The sequence below is a fragment of the Ascaphus truei genome, chromosome 7, assembly GCF_040206685.1.
Source record: "Ascaphus truei isolate aAscTru1 chromosome 7, aAscTru1.hap1, whole genome shotgun sequence".
Taxonomy (NCBI): domain Eukaryota; kingdom Metazoa; phylum Chordata; class Amphibia; order Anura; family Ascaphidae; genus Ascaphus; species Ascaphus truei.
In genome coordinates this window covers 84,075,191-84,098,903 of record NC_134489.1, presented here as the reverse complement: position 1 = coordinate 84,098,903, position 23,713 = coordinate 84,075,191, and the positions used below count along the sequence as shown (strand labels likewise).

Here is a 23,713-nt window from a genome sequence, read left to right as displayed (position 1 = left end):
CCCCTCCCACCCCCCTCCCACACTTCCACCCCCTCCTCTAACCCTTCCCCCCCTCCTCTAACCCTTCCCCCCCCTCCTCTAACCCTTCCCCCCCTCCTCTAACCCTTCCCCCCCTCCTCTAACCCTTCCCCCCCCTCCTCTAACCCTTCCCCCCCTCCTCTAACCCTTCCCCCCCTCCTCTAACCCTTCCCCCTCCTCTAACCCTTCCCCCCCTCCTCTAACCCTTCCCCCCCTCCTCTAACCCTTCCCCCCCTCCTCTAACCCTTCCCCCCCTCCTCTAACCCTTCCCCCCCTCCTCTAACCCTTCCCCCCTCCTCCACCCCTTGCCCCCCTCCTCCACCCCTTGCCCCCCTCCTCCACCCCTTGCCCCCCTCCTCCACCCCTTGCCCCCCTCCTCCCCTTCCCGCCGCCCTTCGCCTTCATGCCCGCCTTACCGCCTCCCCACCCCGCCTCTGCCTTTCACCCGCCCTTACTCCGGCCGCCTCTGCCTTTCACCCACCGCCTCACAGCCGCTGCACGCACTCAACAGACACCCGCCACACTCGACACATACCTGCCGCCACACACACCTGCTGCCTCCCGCCCCTACGCACCGACATCACTGACCCACCGCCTCACACCCTAGCAGGACCCCCCACTCACAGACAGCACTCACAACCCACGCGCCAGCCGCCGCCGCCTCACACCCTTGCAGGACCCCCACTCACAGACAGCACTCACAACCCACGCGCCACCCGCCGCCTCACACCCTAGCAGGACCCCCACTCACAGACAGCACTCACAACCCACGCACCACCCGCCGCCTCACACCCTAGCAGGACCCCCACTCGCACACAGCACTCACAACCCACGCGCCACCCGCCGCCTCACACCCTAGCAGGACACACGACTCAGATTTTTACATCACTTATGGCACCAAAATATACATTGTACTGTGGTGTGGTTACAATAAACCATTTTTATACAACATCGTATTACATTTTCTTCCATCTTTCTTTTCAATATTATTATCCAACCTTTACAACAAACAGTCACCTATTGTTCCACGATTTATAAATAATACTACCTATTACGCATTTACATCCCGGGCAACGCCGGGTCTCTCAGCTAGTCTCTAATACAGCAAGCTGCTAGGAGAGAGGAAATGGCACTGTATTTATCACACAAGCACTGTGTTTGTGTACAGAGCCAAACACATACAGCTGGCACTAAGAAGCTGACAAGCAGGGCTGCAAGAAAAGGGGGGGGGGGGGTGAAACAGAAGTGCAGTTCTTGTTCCATGATACAAATACTTGTTTTAATACAAATTACTAATAAATATGATGTGATATATTTGTTGACCAGTTCGCGGCACTGAGTTTGAAGCAGGGGAACCTGGTTCAATTCCCGGTGTCGGCTCCTTGTGACCTTGGGCAAGTCAGGCACCAAAAACATAGATTGTAAGCTCCACAGGACTGTGTCTGCAAAATGTCTCTGTAAATCGCTACGTAAAAACTTAGCAGCGCTATACAAGAACAAACAATTATTAAATTAATTGTTATTATTTTCAGTGCTCAAGGGATCAGGGTAGGTTTTCAGGATATCCCTGCTTCAGCACAGGTGGCTCAATCAATATTTTGAAGCTCTTGACCTGTTGGAAGCTCTTGAAGACTGGAGGTAGCCACCCAAGAGCTGCCCTTATTTTTTTTGTTTTTATAGGATGGGAACCTGTTGGTTCCTGGAGCTAAGCCACACTATTTACAGCTACTTGGAACCCCTTGTTCCCAAGATACTTATTAGTGAGGATATAGGCATTTAGTCCTGGCTTGGGGAAACAAAATGGCAGATCTCCTGCATCAGCTGACAATTCAGCGGTTCAGCTCCGGTACTAACTGTTACTGACAGAAAGGGGGGGGTGATAGACAGCACTCTGACACAATGACTCAGCAAGGTTGCAGGGTGCACGGAATAGGAAGGGACCCTAATTCCCTTCAGAAGTACTAACAAACCAAGAGATAGTACCAGCACTCTCTGTCTCACAGCTATAGATATAGGCGAATACCAGTGTAGGGAATGAATAATTTAATAACACTAATAATAAACTGAAAATATAGTAACAATAGCCAATACGCCAATGCATGTTCTTTTCCCCTTCTCCTTCTTTCCCCTCTACCCCCTTCATTTTTGATTTTGTCTATGGTGATATTAATTCTTGCATTGGCGTATTGGCTATTGTTGCTATATTTTCAGTTTATTATTAGTGTTATTAAATTATTCATTCCCTACACTGGTATTCGCCTATATCTATAGCTGTGAGACAGAGAGTGCTGGTACTTTCTCTTGGTTTGTTAACTGTTACTGACGTTTAGTGAACTCCAGGTGAAACCCAATGGCGGATTAAATCTCCTGCATCATTAAGGCAAATAGGATGGTGCAATGTCATCCATTGAGGCTTCCTATTGGCCCATGTGACGCGGGAGATTTAAACACCAGGAAGTTACGCCATTACCTTTACTGATACGTATCTCGGGAAACCGAGGGGTCCCTGCAGCTGAGGATAGTGGGCTTCTGTTAAAGAAAATGTGGTGAGGGGGAGTCAGAACGGCGGGTTGCTGATATAACCCTTTCACTATTTACTATTATGTAAAGTTTACATAATCTAGATTACCTTGCGCTAAAAAAATAAAATACTGTATATTCTTAATGTATTAGGGCAGGAAATTGGGCGTTTCTGACTAGTTACTGCCTTGTGCTAAGACTGCAATGTGATCTTTGAAGGGTCAGTTCCACTTCGCTAACAAAACTTTTTTTCCGCACATTTGTCATCAAATTTACAGACTTTAAAAATATGCCTTGCAGTTCCACTGAAGCTCCCCCTCCCTCTTTTCAATATTCGGTGAAACCATCTTCCCATTGCTTAGGAAGCTCTGTTAATTTCACAGCATAATGAATAAGGACCATAATATTTCATGAATGTTGTAACAGAAAAAGCAATGCAAAAATCACAGGAACATGAATAATAATTGATTGAATGAAAACACATCAAGGTCTGAATTACTTTACAATAGAACTAGACAAGGTAGCTTATTATACTTTTTAAAAAAAGTGTGAATTGTGTTTATAGATTTTTTTTTTTTAAAGGACAGGTTCCAGTATCCCATCCTCCAAAGGTCAAAAATACGAAAAAAATATCACATTGGCTTCGGCCCGATGTACTGCAAGAACGTTATCAGTGTCACAATAGTTATGTACTGTAAGATGTTAACAGGCATACCCCGCATTAACGTACGCAATGGGTCCAGAGCATGTATCTAAAGAGAAAATGTACTTAAAGTGAAGCACTACCTTTTTTCCACTAATTGATGCATGTACTGTACTGCAATCGTCATATACGTGCATAACTGATTTAAATAAGGCATGTGTAACAGGCTGTATAGTCTCCCCGCTTGCACACAGCTTCGGTACAGGTAGGGAGCCAGTATTGCTGTTCAGGACGTGCTGACAGGCGCATGCGCGGGCTGCCGGTTGCCTATTGGGCGATATGTCCTTACTCGCGAGTGTACTTAAAGTGAGTGTCCTTAAACCGGAGTATGCCTTTATAGTGTTATAGCAACCAACTTGAACGTCCGGGTCACCATTTTGTTCTGTTTCTGTGTAGTTTGTTTAATTTCTTGTGATTTGTATTGGTGGGGTGTGCTATACATGACAGGTACTTATGTATTGTATTAAAACCCCGCTGACGATCCTGCGTCAGGCCGAAACGTGGCTATTTTTCAATGTTTTGTAAGATGTGATATTAATATAATTGTATTTTACTGAACAGTGTGTGGTGCTTTCAGCTTTCATTATTGCAAACTTATTATACTGACCGGTCTCTGAAGAAATGTAGGCACATTGTGGGTCTTTCAGATCCACAGTGCTATCTCGTCCTGTTTCCCAGTTTGTGTATATAACTGGCGAATTGTCTTTCCATCTGCGGGAAAAATGAATGCAATAAATTAAGTCACCAAAAAAGTGACATGCTTTTTACTGTTGTACACTGCTAGGGTGACCAGATTTTCAAAAGTAGAAACTGGGACACATTAAAACATTATTTATACAACAAATCACATAAAAATAAATATTATAATGGTATTTGTCTAATAGCATCCACATTTATGCTTAATTATTGATTTATTTCAGTTTCCTAACAGAACACAAATTCTCGAGTGTAGCAAAATGACGGTTTGGTTTATATTAATAAATCGTTTAATTAGAGTTTACCAATATATTTTAAATGTTTCCTCTTTGATATGATCGATCACATAAAAACACGCAGTGTCCATGTTTACAGGTTTAAGTGAAAGGGAAAAGTAAAAAAACGGGACATTTGAACGATTTTTGAGAAAATTGTAGGCACACCAGGACGTTTATTGAAAATCCGAGACTGTACGGGCACCCTATACATAGCTATAGTCTACAAAGAAACCCTCTCATGAACAATCACGAAATAATGCAACACAGGCCACAGAGTACATAGGTCAGAGCCGGAAAACTTACTGACTAACTTTATGTTACATGCTAACAAACGTTATTGCAACTTTAGAAAACAGACACGAGGGTATACTGTATCACTGAAGTCTATCCGTCCGACAACGGGTGTTTCAGACTATATAGCATTAACGCATTTATCACTTATCAAGAAACACAAAATAGCATTTTGTTGAATTGCCACTAAAATCAACATTTTGCATGTGAGTGCAAGAGCCATTAAGGAAATGTTAGAAGTATTTAGCCTAAATACGAAGTCAAAGACAATCTAATCGGATATATCTGCATCACGGGCTGGCATTTTTGCTCTGTTTTTCAAGCAGCAAAATCCTCTGAGGTTCACAAAGGTGAATTACATTTAAGTAACCTAATTAGCAAGTTGTATTTTTTACATTTCATGTTGCTTTAGAAAAAGGGGCATATAAAATTAGTTATGCACTGAATGTTACCAAAAATAGATCCTCTCATACACAGGTTCAAGTTCTCATCAAATCAAGTACATTTCAAGACAATAGCATTTCTGGTACAAAGGTTACAAGAACACATTTTTCTGCTTTGCACTGCGATAGGCCCCAAACTCCCATTGACTTAAAGTAGCTCTCCAAGCAATATCTTACGTGTTTTTTTTTTTTAATAAATCAGTTCTGTAGTATTAGATAATACTTACTACATTTTTTTATTTTAAAATTCAACTCCTGCCATTTTTAATGAGCCTTAAAACACTGAGCATCTTTTGATTTCTATAGCAGGCTTTAGCCCACCTCCCCAGCAGTGCAATATTTTTGTAACACTTTCCTGTTTGTGATAATTTGTTGCCAATATTCCCAGCTGTTTGAGCTGCAAACTGCAGATAATGTTACTTTAGTAATATAAGAATACATTGTAGCTGCTGAGTTACACTGAATGATTAATTTGAAACTGAAAGGTAGCCATTTAGTGAACCCTGGGAACCAGAATTTCGCTGATTGATCACGGGAGAACGAATTGATTGATAGCTTAGTTCAGCGGTGCGCAAATGGGGGGCGCAAGATTGTTAAGGGGGGGTGCGGTGGTTGCAAAAGTCCCATGCTCTTCCCCCAAGGCATTTAAATGAATGCCGGGGGATCGTGTGAGGCCTCTGCAACTTCACTTACCTTCTCTTCGGCGACGCGTTGCCATGGCATAGCAACGTGACGTCACGTGACCCCGCGGCGTTATTTGACGCCGGAGAGGAGGTAAGGGAGGGGGAGCGCGAGCAGGGAGGGAAGCAGGAAGGGGGGCGCTGCGGGAAATATTGCGCTCCGCCGGCTTAGTTAATTATTTTCAATAAAAGTAATAAAAGGCTGCATATATTAAAACTATATGTATTTATATATATATATATATATATATATATATATATATATATATATATATATTTTTTTTTTTAAGATGCTTGGATTGCCTCTTTAATGGGGAGTTGATTAACCTCTTCAGAACTGAGGGAATAGATACATACTTTTCCTACCCCATTTCTTTATATAAAAAGGAGCTATTTATTGTGGTTTAGATATTAGTTAATGTATTATTGCTCAGAGATCTGGTACCTGTTTCCCTACAAAAACACCAATTCCAACACACATAGATACACACACATACATACACTGTAAAACGGAAACAAATATGTATAAAGGCATCAAGTACCTCTGATATCCATGTGGGTTTTCAGATACTAGTCCGATCCACCAATTCCCTTTGACTTTTGGGTACTGCAATACACATTGTTTAGTATGGCTGTTATAACCACATACAGTATTAGGATTCTGAACCAGTTGCAGAGAAAGCACATTTACTGCCGCACCAATGTGAGGCATAAATACTGTATGATGTTTTTAATGACAAAGAAAAACTAAAAATAAGTGCTTGCTTCTAAATACACCGTATGTTCATTAACAAAAACAAATCGCCAAGCAGTACCAATAATTTCATTTTCTCCCGTAAGGATATATTTCAATAACAACAATTATATTTCAAGTGATGGTTTCATAATTTTTTTTAAATAATGGAACTGTTAGAAAACATAGTGTGAATGTATCTCTTGGCTATTTTGCTGTTTGACAAAGTAGAAATTATTGAATGTTTGAATAATGGCTTTTTGAATAATGGCTTTTTTTTGCTGTTGATAGATCTGCGGATGTTTTTAAATTTACATTTGAAATATTTAGAGCATTTCAGTATAAATACACGTCTCTCCCAACAACTTCTTTACCCCTCAATAAAAAAACACCCACACAAATCCTCTATTCACACCTATCTACTCCTTCCTGCTGCTGGGGATCTCCCCAAAGCCTGAACCCAGACATACACACCTGATCTCACCCGCGCCTCCCTGCCATCTCTTCCCCTGTACATGGTGTTAACCTTCTGATTTACTACTGACTAACCTTAAAACTCACCCCACAAATCAAGTATCCCAATAGCCTGCACTCATAGCTATTGTCCCACACCCATTGTGGCAAAGCACTGCCATCTACAGCATTTCTTCCCTCACCTGCTGTCTCTAAGTCTCCCATCATACCACTTAGATTGTAAGCTCTTCAGGGCAGGGATTTCCTTTCCTACTGTCTGATTTTGCTGCGCTTATTGCGTTATTATAATTCCCTGTACTGTATTCTTTGTGAAGCGCTGAGTACACTTTTGGCGCTATATAATTAAAGACATACAATACAATACAGGTACCGTGTATTTATTTGGCAGGCTTAATTTCAAAAGAGCTTTAGAATTATAGTATAAAAGTATTCCTTTAGCCACCTCTGGGTTGGAGAATGAAACGGTGAGTCCCCGCTCAACCAGAGAGTGAGCATCGATGCTGGGTGCTACCTAGGAGATACTTATTAACAGTGTTCGACAAACCTATACATTTGCTCGCCCCGGGCGAGTGGATTTAACCCCCGGGCGAGTAAATATTGGCCCAAGCAGCACACCTTTGGTACTAGATGGCGAGTAGATTTTTTTGTGTGGCGAGTAGATTTTTTGGTGATTTGTCAACCACTGCTTATTAACATACTGTAAGTGGTGTGCGTTGAGAGGCGCATGACACGGGAGCTCCTTTATATGGTGCACACCTGCTAGGTTAACAGTGGCGGATTCAAATTAGGCCCGGGCCAGCAAAAATGTCCACCCCCCTATACAGATGCCACGCTCTCAGGCCTATCGGGACTGACGGGAAGGCACCTACATGTGGCGGCCGCCTGCTTGCTGCCGCCCTCCTTCTCCTTCCGAATCACTGTGTGTCTTCTTACTGAAGATAATAAATATACCCCAGTACTGTATAAAGCAGCACAGTCAAGAAAAATTATTCAAACGGAGTCTTGGTTGATACCTAGAGAACTAATTCAATCAGAATCATGGTTGATAACTAAAGCAGGGGTGCGCAAACTGGGGGGGCGCGGTGCTTACAGAGACCTCGCGCTCTTAGGCTGAGTCCCCACTGGCGCTGACCGCACTCATGCTTTGAGAGCGGTGACGATACCAACTCTCAAAGCATGAGCGCCGGGTGTCCTGCTAATTTCTTCCAAGCGGGAGCTGGTTGGGGCATGGATCGGGGCTATTTGTGTGTGTCAGTGTTTGGCTGTGTTCTGTGTGCACTTACCTCCGCTGAGCACGCTTCAAACTCAAATTTTGTTGTCTCCCCAAGCGCCGAGCTTGGGAGAGTGTACGTGGAACCTCGGCAAGCACCGCGCGCTCAGCGTCAGTGGGGACGCAGCCTTACTCACATTTAAATTAAATACCGGGAGTGAGCGTGCAAGGCTTCTGTAAGGCAGCCCCAGTGTTTACTGTTGCACGTGTGCCTGGCGGCGCGTGCACAGATAAAAGCCGCAATCTGCGGTCTGGAGGGGAGCGATGGGATGTGCGCGGGGGCGGAGAGAAGGGGCTCAGCCATGACGGGGCATATCTGCCCTTCTATTGGTTGCCCGCCAACCACGTGATTGTTTCACGGCACGGAAAGACAAAATTCTTGTCTTCCCTGCCAACGTACACGCCATCGCGATATGCGAGCGCCCACACAAGTAGATACTCGGGCCTGCCTGATAAGAGGTTTATATCTGGTGAGAGGCACGCTTGCCAAAGTGCGCACCACAGCGGCCACTGGAGACCTAGCCTAACTCTCTCTTACCTGCTCTCCAGCGACACGTCACCAGGACAACGTGGTGTCAAAAGGCAACACGTTGCCATGGCACGAGCAGGGGGGAGAGCAGGCAGGGGGCGCAAACAGAAAAGTTTGCACACCCCTGATCTAGAGCATAACATCTAATATGTCAATTCAGAGACTGGTATTTGTCTGGTGTCAAGAACAGGCAACAGGCAATTCTTCCGTTCTCTTAATGATAAATTTCACTGCATAAAGTTGAGACACAGGGAGATAAAGGGGTTGGGCCTAACATTTTTACTTCAAATATTTGTTTTAAATGAGTATGTGTTCATAATGGAATGCACTAGCTTCCGCGCTCCTCGGCGCAGCGTACGCTCTCCTGCAGCAGGAGATATTGCCTGTCTTGCAGGCAGACGTGACCGGGAGGTATGTCGGTGGGCGCGGCCTTGACGTCACCGAGCTGGTTCGCCCTCTTTGGGTGAACCGCTCACGTGGCTCGGCCGTCACGTGGGAAATACAAACATGTTTGTAGCGCGAAGTGCCGGTTTCCTTGTACTGCATTAGCGCGCCGCACTATGCACCACTACACTGTAGTCCTAGTGTTTGTTTCGGCGCGAGCTACGTAGCTCGCACTGTCTCCTGCACTATGGACGTAGGCTAAGGCCGCGCTTATAGTCCCGGCGGTGGCTCGTAGCGTGAAAACAAGTCCATGTAATCCGTCGCGTGTGCCTACAGTTGGCGCGACACAGAGACCAAAATCACTGGAAGTCAATGGAAATTCATTTTTTCGCTGACCGCTGCGTGATGTCAGCTGCACGTGAGCGGTTCAGCCAATGAGGGCGAACCGCTCACAGCCACGCTCCCGTCACGCCCCCGGTCACCGCCTTTTGTCTCCTACACAATAAGCTGAAATTGCTATAACAACGGCGACGGATGATGCCACGACTATAAGCGCGGCATAAGGAAGACTGACGCTTCGAGAAAAATATGACATTTTCAGATATCTTCATTTCTTGTTGGTTGTCCTGGAACCTCTCTGCATGGTTAGGCCCAGTTTATTGTACTTGCTACAGCGACTGCGACTTGCCGAAGCAAGTAGATGCAGGCCGTCGTGGGTTCTGCATAGTGGGAGCGACCGCGATGGCACTGCAGAGAGGCTTTGCCATCGTAGGAAACCAGGGGAATTTGATTTCTGAAAATGCGGCGTCATATCAGCGGCACATGAGCGGTTCAGCCAATGAGGGTGAACTGCTCACAGTCACGCCTCCACCACGCCCCTGTCACCCTCCTCAAGATGCATGCACTGAGTGCAGGCATCGCTATAAGCGGCGACTGCTGACATCACGCGGTCGCCGTCACCGCTACAATAAACTCAGCCTAAGGCCATGCTTATAGTCCCGGCTACGGCGCCGACGTGTCACAACAAGTTGATTTAATCCCTCGCGTGCGCCTATAGTGGTTGCGGCCGTGACACAGCGACCAAAATCTCTGAAGTCAATAGAAATTTATTTTTTCGGTGACTGCTGCATGGCGTCAGCAGCACGTGAGTGGTTCAGCCAATGAGAGCGAACCACTCATGGCCATGCCCCCGGTCGCCGTCTCTTGTCTCCTACACTATAAGCAGAAATCGCTATTACAACGGCGACGGATGCCGTCACGCCATCGGGACTATAAGCGCGGCCTTAGACTGCGCTTATAGTGCCGACTACAGCGACGTTGTGTCAAAACAAATGCATTGCCACCATCGCGTGTGCTTATAGTAAGCGCGACACGTCTGAGCGACAGCTTGGTCGCAATCGCTGAAAGTCATCACAATTTGATTTTTACAGCGACTGTAGCCTGACGTCGCAGTCACCGGCACAATAACCGTAGCCTAAGGCTGCACTTATAGTGCCGGCGACGGTGATGGAAAAACAAAGGTAAGTCAAGTCAATTTGATTTTTCCAGTGACCAGAGCGTGACATCACCATTGCATCGCTGTCGCCGGCTATGGCACTATAAGCGCAGCCTTAGGCTGGGGCCATGGTACAGCAGACCGTGCGGACGGCACGCTGAGCGAACAGACTGTTTGCGTCCATGCAGCGTGCGGGCCCGTGCACGCAGAAACGGTAGGGGGTGCGCGATGCTTAAGACAGTTGAAACTGATTTCTTGGCGTGACAGACGGTCATGTGAACGGTTCACCCAATGAGGGTGAACCAGCTCCGTGACGCCCCTTGGCACGCCCCCGGCCCATCCACCATGACCAGGTAAGCGCCCGCTCACTGACCAGCCTCCGCGTGCCTCCGCACGGGTGAAGGCACCATGGCCCCAGCCTTATTTTCTCTGTTCTGAAGCTATTGCTACTCAGGATAAGCTGCAACATTGTTGCTACGTATGTATGTCTTTATTTATATGGCGCCATTAATGTAAATAGCGCTTCACAGTAGTAATGTCCGTGACAATCATATAAATACCAAATAATACAAATAACAGTACATGGGAATGCTTCAGACATAAAAGTAACATTTAGGAAAAGAAGTCCAAGGCTCTGAAGAGCTTCCAATCTAAATGTTGTCTTTCCCCCATAGTTTATGCTCAAAACCTGAGATGGTTTGCCCATACCCCCCTGCCATGTTTCAGTATTTGGTATACTCCTCTGTCTATATCCTGTTTGTACTGACTAGCATACTTCCTTTTGTATCCAGCAGTCTGTGAGTCCCCACCTCTTACTGCCTCTCCCATACAAGACATTATTTATTTATCTTCCTCTCACAAGTGCCACTCCCCCCCCCCCCAAGTTATTTTTATGCTCTTTACTAAAGTACAATAAAGCTGCAGAAGACAGAGAGACCTAGTGTGCATTAATAGGGGATGAGTTGGCCTGCCTGACCCTACCTCTTTGTTACGGAGGGCCAGAACATTGGTCTTATTGTTTGTACTGTATGTACTTTTTGTTTTCCTTACCTTTTTAATTCTATTTTCAATAAATGCTTGTTCGGCAGGGGAATGTATGGTGACTATTTGACTTCCAAGCCACCCGCAGACAAACTCAAATGAAGACCAATCAGACTGAGATACATAGAAAAAGTACTCATGTCCATGAAAGAAAATCCATGGTGCGTCTAAAATGCAGAGAATAAACAAACTTGTTCAACACATGTACATTTTTACTCTTAGGAGCCTATTCTAGTAGCTCGGAAGTTGTAAGTGCCAAACCAGTCGGGTTGGCATGTTCAGAAGTAGCGGAATTAAATGTTTGAAAAAAACCTATTCTTTATTGCAAATCACAGCTTCTATAAAAAGTGACAAACCGCACACTTTAACAACCAAAACGCCCAGATTGTATGTTTTTTAGAAGCAGAATGACCTTAAGTGGTGCTAAATCCATCCCCAGTCTGACTTATGGGATCTGCTGTCTCAGCAAACCCGAATTTCAGGCTCTGGATGCAACTTGCAACACCAATCTCGCCCCCTTTAGGTTGCGCGAAATTTATTTGAGTTTTTAGAACCGGTTTACATAACGGAGCTACGAGAATTGCAGTTGGAGGCTTTTTTGACAAACCGATCTGATTGGCAGAACCGGAGTGAAACCGCTTCTAAGAAAGCCTTTTAGACACAGATTGGACATGCAACAAGGGCGTACAGAATAACAAAGCATGCTAATCTGCTTCTAAAGGGAGCTTTAGAAGCGGATTGACACACGTCGGAGCCATGACAATAGGTCCTTTAAGGCTCCTATTCAATATGCTATAACAGGGGTGGCCAACTCCAGTCCTCAAGAGCCACCAAGCACTCATGAGCACGGCCCTCGTTACCTCTTTGTATCTGTGCATGCATATCCGCACCTGTATGTAACTGTTTATGTTTCTGTAATATTCATCAGTCTGTACCCCATTGTACTGTGCTGCAGAATAAACAATGATAATAAGAATAATAAAATTAGGAATATCCCTGCTTCAGCAGAGGTGGCTCAATCATTCTGACTGAGCCACCTGTGCTGAAGCAGGGATATCCTGAAAACTAACCTGTTGGTGGCCTTGGGGACTGGAGTTGGCCACTCCCGAACTAAGGAGTAAAGAGGGGAAATGTATTCATTACTCACTGCTAAGCTTTGGCTAGTGATGTGCAAAATCATTTGTACAGGTGCAAAGCAATATAAGAAGCAGCAGCTATTCACTGCTACTAATATTTTGCAGTAAAAAGAAGAATTATTGGAATTTCAGAATAATTCATACATTGTTCCGAATATACACAAATATCTTCAGGAATCTAGAAAACAGCTTGCTGAATTGATTTCATTAAATCGCTATCCAACAATTTAGTTCATTGCAAAGAGTGTGAACTGTGAAGAGCATTATAAGGGGCAGTGGAAAAACTCAGCAGATCCTTTAATAGCTCCTACAAGGAGCATATATATATATATATATATATATATATATATATATATATATACTATATATATATATACTGTAGGTTATACTGTAGGTTAAAGGAGTCATTTATTCGCTCACGGATAATTTTGCAAAGTGCAAATTCAGTGAATGGTCGATATTGCAAGGCAACAGCTACTATGATGAAGTGACTTGCTTCCTAACACTATATTTCTAGGTACAGAATCATTGACCTGTATATTAAAGCTGACACAATAATCACAATGTGTACTTTTAGGAGCCTGCTAATAAAAGAGGAGGCAGTGGTATGATTGATCATTCAATTTAAAGTGTAATATTCAATATTGTGTCTAAAATCGCAAGTATCATCTTTCTTCTGCAGAACGCTTAATCTGTAAATACATACCTGTCACCTGAAATTCTGGGATATTTGGTGCAACTCCTGCAAAAAAATAAAATATATATATACAGTATATATATATTATATATATTATGCAATACCATACAATTAAATTGTATGTACAATTTATATAGCATTACTTTGTCACATTAAGATATTTACTATTTTTACATTTATAATTGTTATTGTCTGCCAGTCCTTTATTTGAATAGAATACACTGGGATAAAATAAATTATATTTAATATCATAATTATTCTAAGCAAATAATTCCCCAAAATGATTATCTGCAAAGCATTTTTCAAATACTTTAGTGCTGATGTGGCAAACAATGCAATCATACTGTAGTTGTGGTATGGCATGGGGAAGGAATGGCACAGTGACTAAAGGCACTGACTCTGAGCTTGAATCAGGGGAACCTGGTTCAATTGTCAGTGTCTGCGCCTTTATCTTTATCTCCCTGTGCCTCCGACACCACAAATCATAGATTTTTTTTGCAACATAGATTTTATTATGTTGCAATATATATATATATATATATATATATATATATATATATATATATATATATATAGATTTGAAGCTCATTTGTGTCTATAAAAATGTACACGTTCTGCGTAACGCACACTATACTGTAATTGTGAAGCGTTAAATTGGGAGAAAAGTGCTATATTAAATAAGGTTATTGTTAGTTTATAATTATATCATTCCATTCACTGTAATGTAATTGTCATTTGTGACTGTTTTGCAAACATTTCTGCTTCTGAGGAAACAGGGTCATTGCAGGTGTAAATTTTAGGATTTTAGCTTTTTTAGGATTTAAAAAAAATCGATTTATATTATCTTTTATACAAAGTGATAAATGCATATATTTTGCATTAAATCGAAGTATACAAAACATTTCTTCTGGTGACACAAATGTGTTCTGAAAGTATTCCATTTATTCATGTGTTTCTTCCATGTTAATATTACAGAAAAAAGGAAGATACTATTTTTTTTCACCTTTTGGTATTTTGCAGATCCATTCAAGTTTTGCGTCACAGGGTAAGGGGCCAATTTTCTTATCTGCTTTATATCCTGCACAATTTATTGTCTCATCGCTGGTGTACATGTCTTCCAAAAATGAGGACACAACCTGCAACAAATCAATGCTCAAATAAGACCTAATTTTCATCTAAGACAGCCTATATCATATAAATACACATTCTTATCATCTACTTCAAATATGGGGTTAACATTTATTGCAGGAGAGTTTTTCTCATAAGTAAGAAGGAATTGTCTAAACAGAACTGACAAAATTATATATATTGTTATAAACATTTAAAAATAATTTTACTTATGTAATTTCTTCAATGCTTAGGGATTACGAAACGCGTTGTTCTATATGGCATATATAGCTAAATATTTTTAGGATAATTAAATTCAATATATATTTTTTCGATTATATTTGCTACTTAAGTTCTCATTTTCAGTATCTTGGTAGATAATGAAAGGTTTGTTAATTTTACATTTTTTATGTTCCACATCACACAATCATTGATTCTTTGTAAGTGCGATCGTTGTAACTGGATGAAACTCAAAATCACATTGGTCCCTTCTTTAAATACCATCAAAAAGCTCAGAGACTCAAAAGATAGCAACATCTGTCTAAACTGCATATGCTGATCCACATACCCACATAAGTTCAAGTACTTAGAACTATAACTGAGGAAGGAGCAACAATATTAATAAAATGAGCAAAAACTATTATTGGTGTATTTCAATATGCAGGAGAAAACAGAACATCCAATGTTCTAAGAGAGAATACCCCACACTATTTGCAATGACAATAAGTCCATGGGCGGAAATTATTCTTATTCTTAAACAGTATATGGTAGCAGTGTACAGATAACAAGATAACATCCGGCAGAGATAATATACCCAAGACTGAGCCTCTGATTGAGCCACCTGTGCTGAAGCTGGGATATCCTTAAACCCTGGCCTGTTGGGGGAGCTTAAGGAATGGAGTTGAGCACACCTGGCCTATAGGATAGTGTAATTTGCTTAAGCCTTTCAGTGCTATGCACTGTTTTTTCCTCTAATGCCAAGAGAGTTTTACACTGTTTGAAACCAACCAATCTTTTGGCTATGCCGCTGATTTCAGGACACGAACATGCTTACTGGATTTCCATCTGACCACTCCCAGGAGCCTTCAGAAGATGGGTTTCTTTTATTAAATCCAATCCAGAACAGTCTTTCTTCACCTCTGCAATAACATAGAAAATGCATAACCGGACAATAAAATGTTTTCAGCAAATTTGGATCCATTTAATATTGTAACAATTATGATACTTTAGGAACACTGCGCTTCAATTAATAATTTTATACCTAATGGCAACATAGCCATAGCACAATATGATAAAAGGGTGGAAAATCACAAGACAAAAACTCCAAGCAAAACATAACTGATCCCCCAACAGAGGGCGTTTAAAGCCGTGGCATTGCAAGTTTTAGAGGATTAAACTAAACACATGACAAAATGAATCTCTCATCTGTTTTGCAGTATAAAGTAGTTTAATTACTTAATGATTTTCAATAGATACATACTGATGAAACATGGTGCTCAAAAGCTCAGTTAGAAAATGTTCTTCATCTATATGGGAAAAGCTTGCAAGATGTGCTCCAAAAGCTTGGCAAAATTCTTCAGCTTCCTCCCAGGTTCTTTTTGTTATCACTTTCTCGTGATGGAATACCTGCAATGTTAGAAATGCAAATATAGAACATTAAGTATGTTGTAAGTGTATAAGTATCATGATTTATTGTAGCGAGAACAAACTGATGATTTTTATCAAAGGTTTGTTACGTTTCACTCATTTGAAATGGTTCTCACTTGTACAGGTGAAGGTCCCTATTAAATATGCTGAGAAGTTGTGTCTGTATGTCAGAGAAGCATCTTTATTGACCATCATTCATTTGAATTGAGCTCGGCGTCTTTCTTGACATGGAGAAGCCGTTCCACAGCATATCGATTAGAAGACTAATTCTGAATCACTTTTAACATCATCAAAGTTCTAAAGCAGTGATTTTGAAACAGGGATCCGCAGGCACCTCTCAGGGGTTCTGCGACCGCCAGGGGGGGGGGGGGTGATCTGGGACATCTGTCCCAGGCCCAACGGTGTGGTGACACTCTGCGCAGCAGTGTAACCAGGGACTCCCCAGCTCAGCAGCCGCCCCGGTCACTGCGATCCTTCCTCTCCATCCTCCTGTTGGCGCCGGAAGTTGCATTCAACTTCTTGCCCACCGCAGGAGGGAGCTGTGGACCAGCACAAGCCCCAAGGTGACAGGTCTGTGTTGCACTTTGGTCCTCCCCCCAGTAGCAGGCACTGTGAGCAGTAGCTGCTCTCCCCCCCAGCACACAGAACAGAACCGACAGAGGAATCATCGAGTCCCAGACAGGTAACCTTCGAGCAGTCCCAAGGGGTTTGGATTATTATGTGTTCGGGGATGGGAAAGTGTTCATCCAACTAATTATAATGCAATGGGTTTACATGCGGGTTGCTTTCCAAGAGTTTCACAGAACTTCCCATAAAGTCTAATAGCAAATTTAAAATAAGCGGTACATAGTCACTACACGGATCTCCAAAGCCACACTAGTGTTTCAGGGCTTCCTTGCCCTTTCCTCTGACTTTTTGTGAAGTTATTTGCCTTGATTACATTGATTTTTGTAAATGTGATTTTTTTTAAATAAATTAATCTTTTAACTAATGAGGTAGCAAGTGTTGATTTATATTTTTATGAGTTCTGGTCTGATCTAAATGTTTCTCTGTATGTGTATTGTGCCTTATGGTGAAGGCACTGGACCTTTGAACCAGTTACAATTATTAACACAGGGTCAGTGCAAGTCCTGTTTTTTTGTATTTTATCAGTCCACGACTGAGCCACTGATTGAGCCACCTGTGCAGAAGCCGGGATATCCTGAAAACCTGACCTATTGGTGGCACTTGAGGACTGGAGTTGGCCACACCTGATTTAGAAGCTCAGGCCTCAACAATTAAATCATCTACAGAGCACAACATCTCTGACTATCCACTAGACTAGAATAACTGGCATGACAAACACAGAATGGGGTCAGCGTGTTCATTTTTTTCTCTTTCATGAAGGATATATTTCGGACAAGGTCACATACTGTGTTAAACAATCTATTTTTTCCCACACACTTTCTATGCTTCTCCTTTTTCTCATGAACAGTTTAATCTGGAATCAGGAATCTGTGTCAGCGAAAGTCTGCAGCATTTTAAACAGCTGTCACAAACCAGTTTCCCTAGCACCTGCAGTACCTGAAACAGTACTAAAAAAGGAAAAAAATTGTATGTAGTACACAAAACACCAAAGCAATACTGTAACGGGGGCTCTCCACAAACAGGACAGAACGAGAGGCTGAGGTGGGGATTTAGAATACACCAACATGCAGTCGCGAGACTGCATCTGGTGTGCAGATCCATAGTCGTGTTGCCGGGTCAGGGTAGAAGAAGTACGATTGTGTTGACACTCTCCGTGGTCTAGGGTTGGAGATGTAGAGTAGTCGATGTGCGTGGCCGAGGTCGAGGTGTAGAGATGGAGGGAGTCTAGGTACAAGCCGAGGTCATGGATAAGAGAAGGCGGGGGGCCAGGTACAAGCCGAGGTTAAGGATACTAGGAGACAAGAGAAGGTTAGCAGAATTGAACAAGGCAAAGCAGGACATGGCCAGCTGGGTGCTTGTGGTTAGCACTTCGTCACAGGTTAGGACTACTATGCTCAGCCGATTTGGAGCAGAGATCGGTGAGCATATAAAGGACTGTAAGCTAATCAGGACAAGGCTGAATGTGATGATTGCCTCTTGATAGCAGAACCAATGCACGCTGAGTTGTACAGCTGTGAATGCTGATTGCCATCCACCCACTCAATCGTCAGGAGGCGGAGTAAGCACCGCAGGTGAAGTAGATGAGATGGTTATCCTGCTGTCAGTGTTGACTACTGGTTGAGTCCTTTGTCTGACAACAGTAGAACGATGCCTATACACAATCCTGTCAGCGTGAGGCGCGTCACCAGTGGCGTCACGGGGCACTTCACGGAGGTGGGACCTAAGACTGATCCTCACAGTACTCCCCCCCCCCTTTAGAAGCGACCTCTGGGCGCTTCAAGGATGGCTTGGAGGGATACCTCTGCTGGAAGGCCCTGACCAGCCTGGGGCATGTAGTTGGTCTCTGGAGATCCATGAAACCCATCCAGTGGACCAGGTACTGGAGCTTCCCTCTGGTCACCCTGGAATCCAGGAAGTTCTGAACCTCAAATTCCTGTTGTCCTTCTGCTAGGACAGGTTCAGGAGGGAGCACTAAAGCAGGAGACAAAGAATCCTGTGCAAATGGTTTGAGAAGAAAAGTGTGAAATACTGATGGAATTCTCATGGATACTGGCAAACGTAGCCGGTAGGCCACCGGATTGACCTTCTCAATGATGGTAAATGGACCAATGTATCTAGGTGCAAGTTTGCTGTGGGTGTCTTTAGTCGGATATTTTTTGTGGACAGCCGTCGATGCCGATCTGCCTGTTTTTTCTGCATAGTCACCGCTTTTCGGAGATTCTTACGAATTCTTTCCCATGACTCCTGTAGTTTTTGAATCCTGGTATCCACTGCTGGAACACCGGATCTGGATCCTGTAGCAGGAAGAGCTGAAGGGTGAAAAACATAATTAGTAAAGAATAGTGATTCCTGTGCTGACTCTCTTCGCAGATTATTGTGTGAGAATTCGGCCCAAGGCAAGAACTCTGTCCAGTTGTCCTGAATATGGAAAATAGCTGAAGCGCTCAAATGCAGGTATTCCTCAAAATGATAATAAGCCAGACCACTGTACCAGGGTACTAACAATTGATATAGTACCTATTGTGTCATATAATGGGTACTATCCTCCTGAAGACAGGTGGTGTGTGGTGCAACCCACTCACCATATGTCTCATTGGCAGGTTCCCCTGAAAAATATGCAAATACTCACATCCTGGTAGGGCAGGCAGGCAGGCTGTGCAGCTACTCAATGCAATACAGGGAAAAGGGAGACCAAAAAGCGCACCAGCACAAACGGAGCAGGAAGAAACCAAAACAAAAAAATGATTAAAAGGGCACTTTAATGTGGCAAAAGACCCATCCAATGCATTTCGAACGTCGCAGCGTTCTTATCCTTCTTATCCGTTTGTGCTGGTGTGCTTTTTGGTCTCCCTTTTCCCAGTTGTCCTGAATGTCTGAAATAAAATATCGGATGATTTGTTCCAGTGACTGATTCGTCCACTCTGTCTGACCATTCGTCTGTGGATGATAAGTGGAAGAGAAGTGAAGAGATACTCCCAATTGCTGACAAAAGGCCCACCAGAATTTGGAGATAAATTAGGACCCCCAATCTGATACAATAACTTGGGGAACTCCATGAAGTCGAAATACTTCTTTAATGAATATCTCTGATAATTTAGCGGCATTAGGTAGTCCCTTAAAGGGGATGAAATGTACTTGTTTCAAAAACCGGTCCACAACCACCAGGTTGGTGTTCATACCTTTGGATGCTGGTAACTCTACAATGAAATCCATAGATATGTGCGTCCATGGCCGATCTGGGATCGGAAGTGGTTGCAGCAACCCTGTGGGCCTATTACAGGAAGTTTTATTTTGAGCACATATTGGCCATGCTGTGACAAAATCTTTTACCTCCTTTCGCATCCCTGGCCATCAAAAAGTCTGTTCCAGAAGATCGATAGTTCATCTTGTTCCTGGATGTCCAGAGCTTTTGGAGCAGACCCCAGTCCAGTACCTTCCTTTGATATGCTGGTGCAGTGAATAGACGTCCTTCCGGAACCTCAAGACCCTCTGGAATATTAGACTGACCTTGCAAGATGTCTTCAAAGGAATTGAATGTTGCAGCTGAGATTATACAAGATGGGGGAAGTATGGTTTCCTCTCGGTCCTCAGTCTTGTCCTCTACCAGGAATTGTCGAGAGAGTATCCACTTTCACATTCTTAGAACCTGGTATATAAGAAATAACAAAATTAAACCGAGAGAAAAATAATGACCACCGCGCTTGTCGTGACCCTAAACGACAAGCAACCTCGATATATAGTAGGTTCTTGTGGTCGGTTAGGATGGTAACTGGGTTTTCGATACCCTCAAGCAAATGTCTCGATTCCTCTAATGCCATTTTCATGGCCAAAAGTTCACGGTTGCCTATGTCGTATTTTTGTTTGGTTGACGAGAATTTTTTAGAGAAAAAAGTACACGGATGTAGCTTTTGTCTTAGATTCCTTCGTTTGGGACACTACTGCTCCTGCCCCGATATCCGAAGCGTCCGCCTCAAGGGTGAATGGTAATCCAGGATCAGGGAGCACCAGAACGGGAGCTGAAACAAAGGCTGTTTAAAGCCTTTAAAATGCCTGAACAGACTCTGTAGACCAGAGTGAAGGATCAGCTGCTTTCTGCGTCAATGCCGTAATGGGACCTACGACGGATGAGACATTTTTAATGAATCTACGGTAATAATTAGCAAACCCTAAAAACCGTTGTACAGCTTTCAGACTCATGGGGTGAGGCCAATCCAAAACAGCTTTTAATTTGGCTGGGTCCACAGCAAGTCCAGTATCGGAGATGATGTATGCTAGAAATGAAGTCCTGGTCTCATGAAATTGACATTTCTCCATTTTCTCAAATAACTTATTCTCCCGTAGTCTTTGAAGTACCTGTGTTACATGGCCAGAATGTTCCTGTATAGTTTTGGAGAAGATTAGTATGTAATCTAGGTGTACAATTACATATTTGTCAAGGAGATCTCTAAAGACTTCATTCACAAAGTCCTGAAACACCGTGGGGGCATTACAAAGTCTGAATGACATGTAGAGATATTCATAATGTCCATCCCGGGTGCTAAAAGCCATTTTCCACTCATCTCCCTGCCAAATTCTGACTAAATTGTAAGCTCCTTGTAAATACAATTTAGTAAACATTGAAGCCCTGTGCAGTCTGTCAAAGAATTCAGAAATTAAAGGTAAAGGATACCGGTTCTTTATCGTGATCTTATTAAGTCCTCGGTAGTTGATGCATGGTCTAAGAGATCCATCCTTCTTTTTTACGAAGATAAAACCTGCACCTGCAGGAGAGGAGGACTTCTGGATAAATCCATTTGACAAGTTATCTTGAATGTATTCTTTCATGGCCCTGTTCTCTGGAGGTGGAAGCTTGTAGGAACATCCTTGCAGTGGCACCGAACCGGGCAGTAGGTCGATGGGCAGTCGAACGACCGATGGGGTGGTAGTTCCTCGGACTGGATCTTGTCAAATACATCCTGAAATTTGGAGTAGATTTTGGGCAAGTTAGTGTTTATCTGTTCCGGTACTGAAATCCCGTATAGTTTTTGGGAAGGAATAGAGCAGTTCTTTAAACAGAAAGGACTCCATTAGAATGGTTGGTTGAGATTCTGTCCAATCTACTGGAGGATTATGTAACTGGACCCATGGCAATCCAAGAATGACGTTGACTGTAGGAGAGTGAATGACGTCCAGTTGGATCCTTTCGGTATGATCCTTTCCTGTCTGCAACTGTAAGAGAACTGTTTGGTGAGATATACACTGGCGACACACTTTATTCGAGCTCGGCTAGTCCCACGAATTCGGGTATACCCGGGTGTATTGAGGTTTGTGACTGTTTTCTGCCCGAGTGCATTGAGGTATTTTCCAGGCAGGGATTGAAGCATTTTATTCCCGCTGGCTGCAATACTGCACAGTATATATATATATATATACTGCATTACAATTCATGAATTTATGCCATCTGGTAGACACACGAAGCATTGCAGCCTATTAAATCCTAATCATTATCATTTAACAGATCAGCCGCCCGAAGGCAAACGCAACGGGGCTTGTCAGAGGTGAGGAGCGGCGCATTCCAGGTATCTGCCAGGTACATACTGGGTATTTGCTCGAATAAAGTGTGTCGGTGCACACTGTAAGGGTCGGGCGTTAATATCTTCTAACCCTACTGGGCATTTCCTACGTAGCAGAGAAATAGTATTTCTTTCAGCGAATCACTGGTCAATTAAATTCCCACCTGACCCGGAGACCAGAAAGGCCCGTGTAGTGGTTTTGAAGGTTTCATCGGTTAATATGATAGGCATTAAGGCCCTGGTTGGCATTTTAAGAGGAGAAGAAAGTAATGTTCCCAGTGTGATTCTGCCGGTTCTCACTGGGTTTTTGCGTATCCCGATTTATTGGGCCAAACAAGTACCTGAAGTCCAGCATTACCGCAATACAAGCAGAGTCCAGAATTGCATCTGCGTTGTTTTTCGCCGACCGATAGCTTGTTGCCTCTGAGCTGCATGGCTTCTCCAGGTTCCGGAGGCAGAAGGGTAACGGGGCCTGCGTAATGATTATGAAGAGACTGCATACCTTGCTTGTGCTGAGTTTGTTCAGCTTTTCTCTCCTGTAGTCTCTGATCCATCTGAATGCATAAGGCGATGAGCTCCTCTCATTCAGTAGGACGTTCCTGCGTGGCAAGTTCGTCTTTAAGATTTTCGGTCAGGCCTGGCCAGAATATTGCTACCAACGCCTCATCATTCCACCTGGCTTAAGGGACTATCATCTGAAATTCAACCTTGGACCGGGCCACTGAACGACTACTGTACCTTGGGATATATGTAGAAGAGAGGAAGAAGCAGTTACCTTGCATCCTGGTGTGTCGAATACTCTGCGGAACTCCTTGGTGAATTGTGCTGTGTCGCTGGCGAGGTCCGGTCTTTGTTCCCAGATGGATGAAGCCCACGCCAAAGCATTATCAATCAACAAAGATACAATATATGCCACCTTAGATCGCTGGGATACAAAACGGGATGGAGTAATTTCAAATTGTATAAAGCATTGGTTAAGGAACCCGCGATAGCCAAGAGGATCACCGCCGTAGCGATAGGGTGCACGAAGTCGTGGTTCTGAAGAGGCGGTTATTGTAATAGGTTCTGGAATAGCCGTTGCTGGGGAAACAGAATTAAATGAGGAACGCTGTGCCTGATCTATAATGGATTGAACCGTCACTTGGAGTTGCTCCATACGTTTGTTTTTTTGTTCCAGATATTTTTCTAATTTCTCGAACATGTTAGCGTGCATGTTCAAAACTTGTGGGGTTGAGCATACTGTAATGGGTGCTTACCACAAACAGGACAGAACAGCGAGGCTGAGATGTGGATTTAGAATACACTAACCTGCATCCGCGAGACTGCGTCCGGTGTGCAGATCCATAGTCGTGTTGCTGGGTCAGGGTAGGAGAAGTAGGATAGTGTTGATAC

General features: G+C 43.5%; 1 protein-coding gene across 1 annotated transcript in view; it reads right to left on the bottom strand.

The window, feature by feature from the left end:
• The window catches only part of PLA2R1 (phospholipase A2 receptor 1), an 87,028-nt gene that overhangs the window by 34,116 nt on the left and 29,199 nt on the right, over positions 1-23,713 (bottom strand). Inside the window, exons 13-19 of the mRNA XM_075609269.1 lie at positions 15,976-16,121; positions 15,550-15,634; positions 14,392-14,524; positions 13,398-13,433; positions 11,565-11,722; positions 6,172-6,236; positions 3,849-3,952 (exon numbers count right to left, since the gene is read on the bottom strand). Coding sequence (XP_075465384.1) covers positions 3,849-3,952; positions 6,172-6,236; positions 11,565-11,722; positions 13,398-13,433; positions 14,392-14,524; positions 15,550-15,634; positions 15,976-16,121 — 727 coding nt within the window. The remainder of the gene's footprint in view (positions 1-3,848; positions 3,953-6,171; positions 6,237-11,564; positions 11,723-13,397; positions 13,434-14,391; positions 14,525-15,549; positions 15,635-15,975; positions 16,122-23,713) is intronic.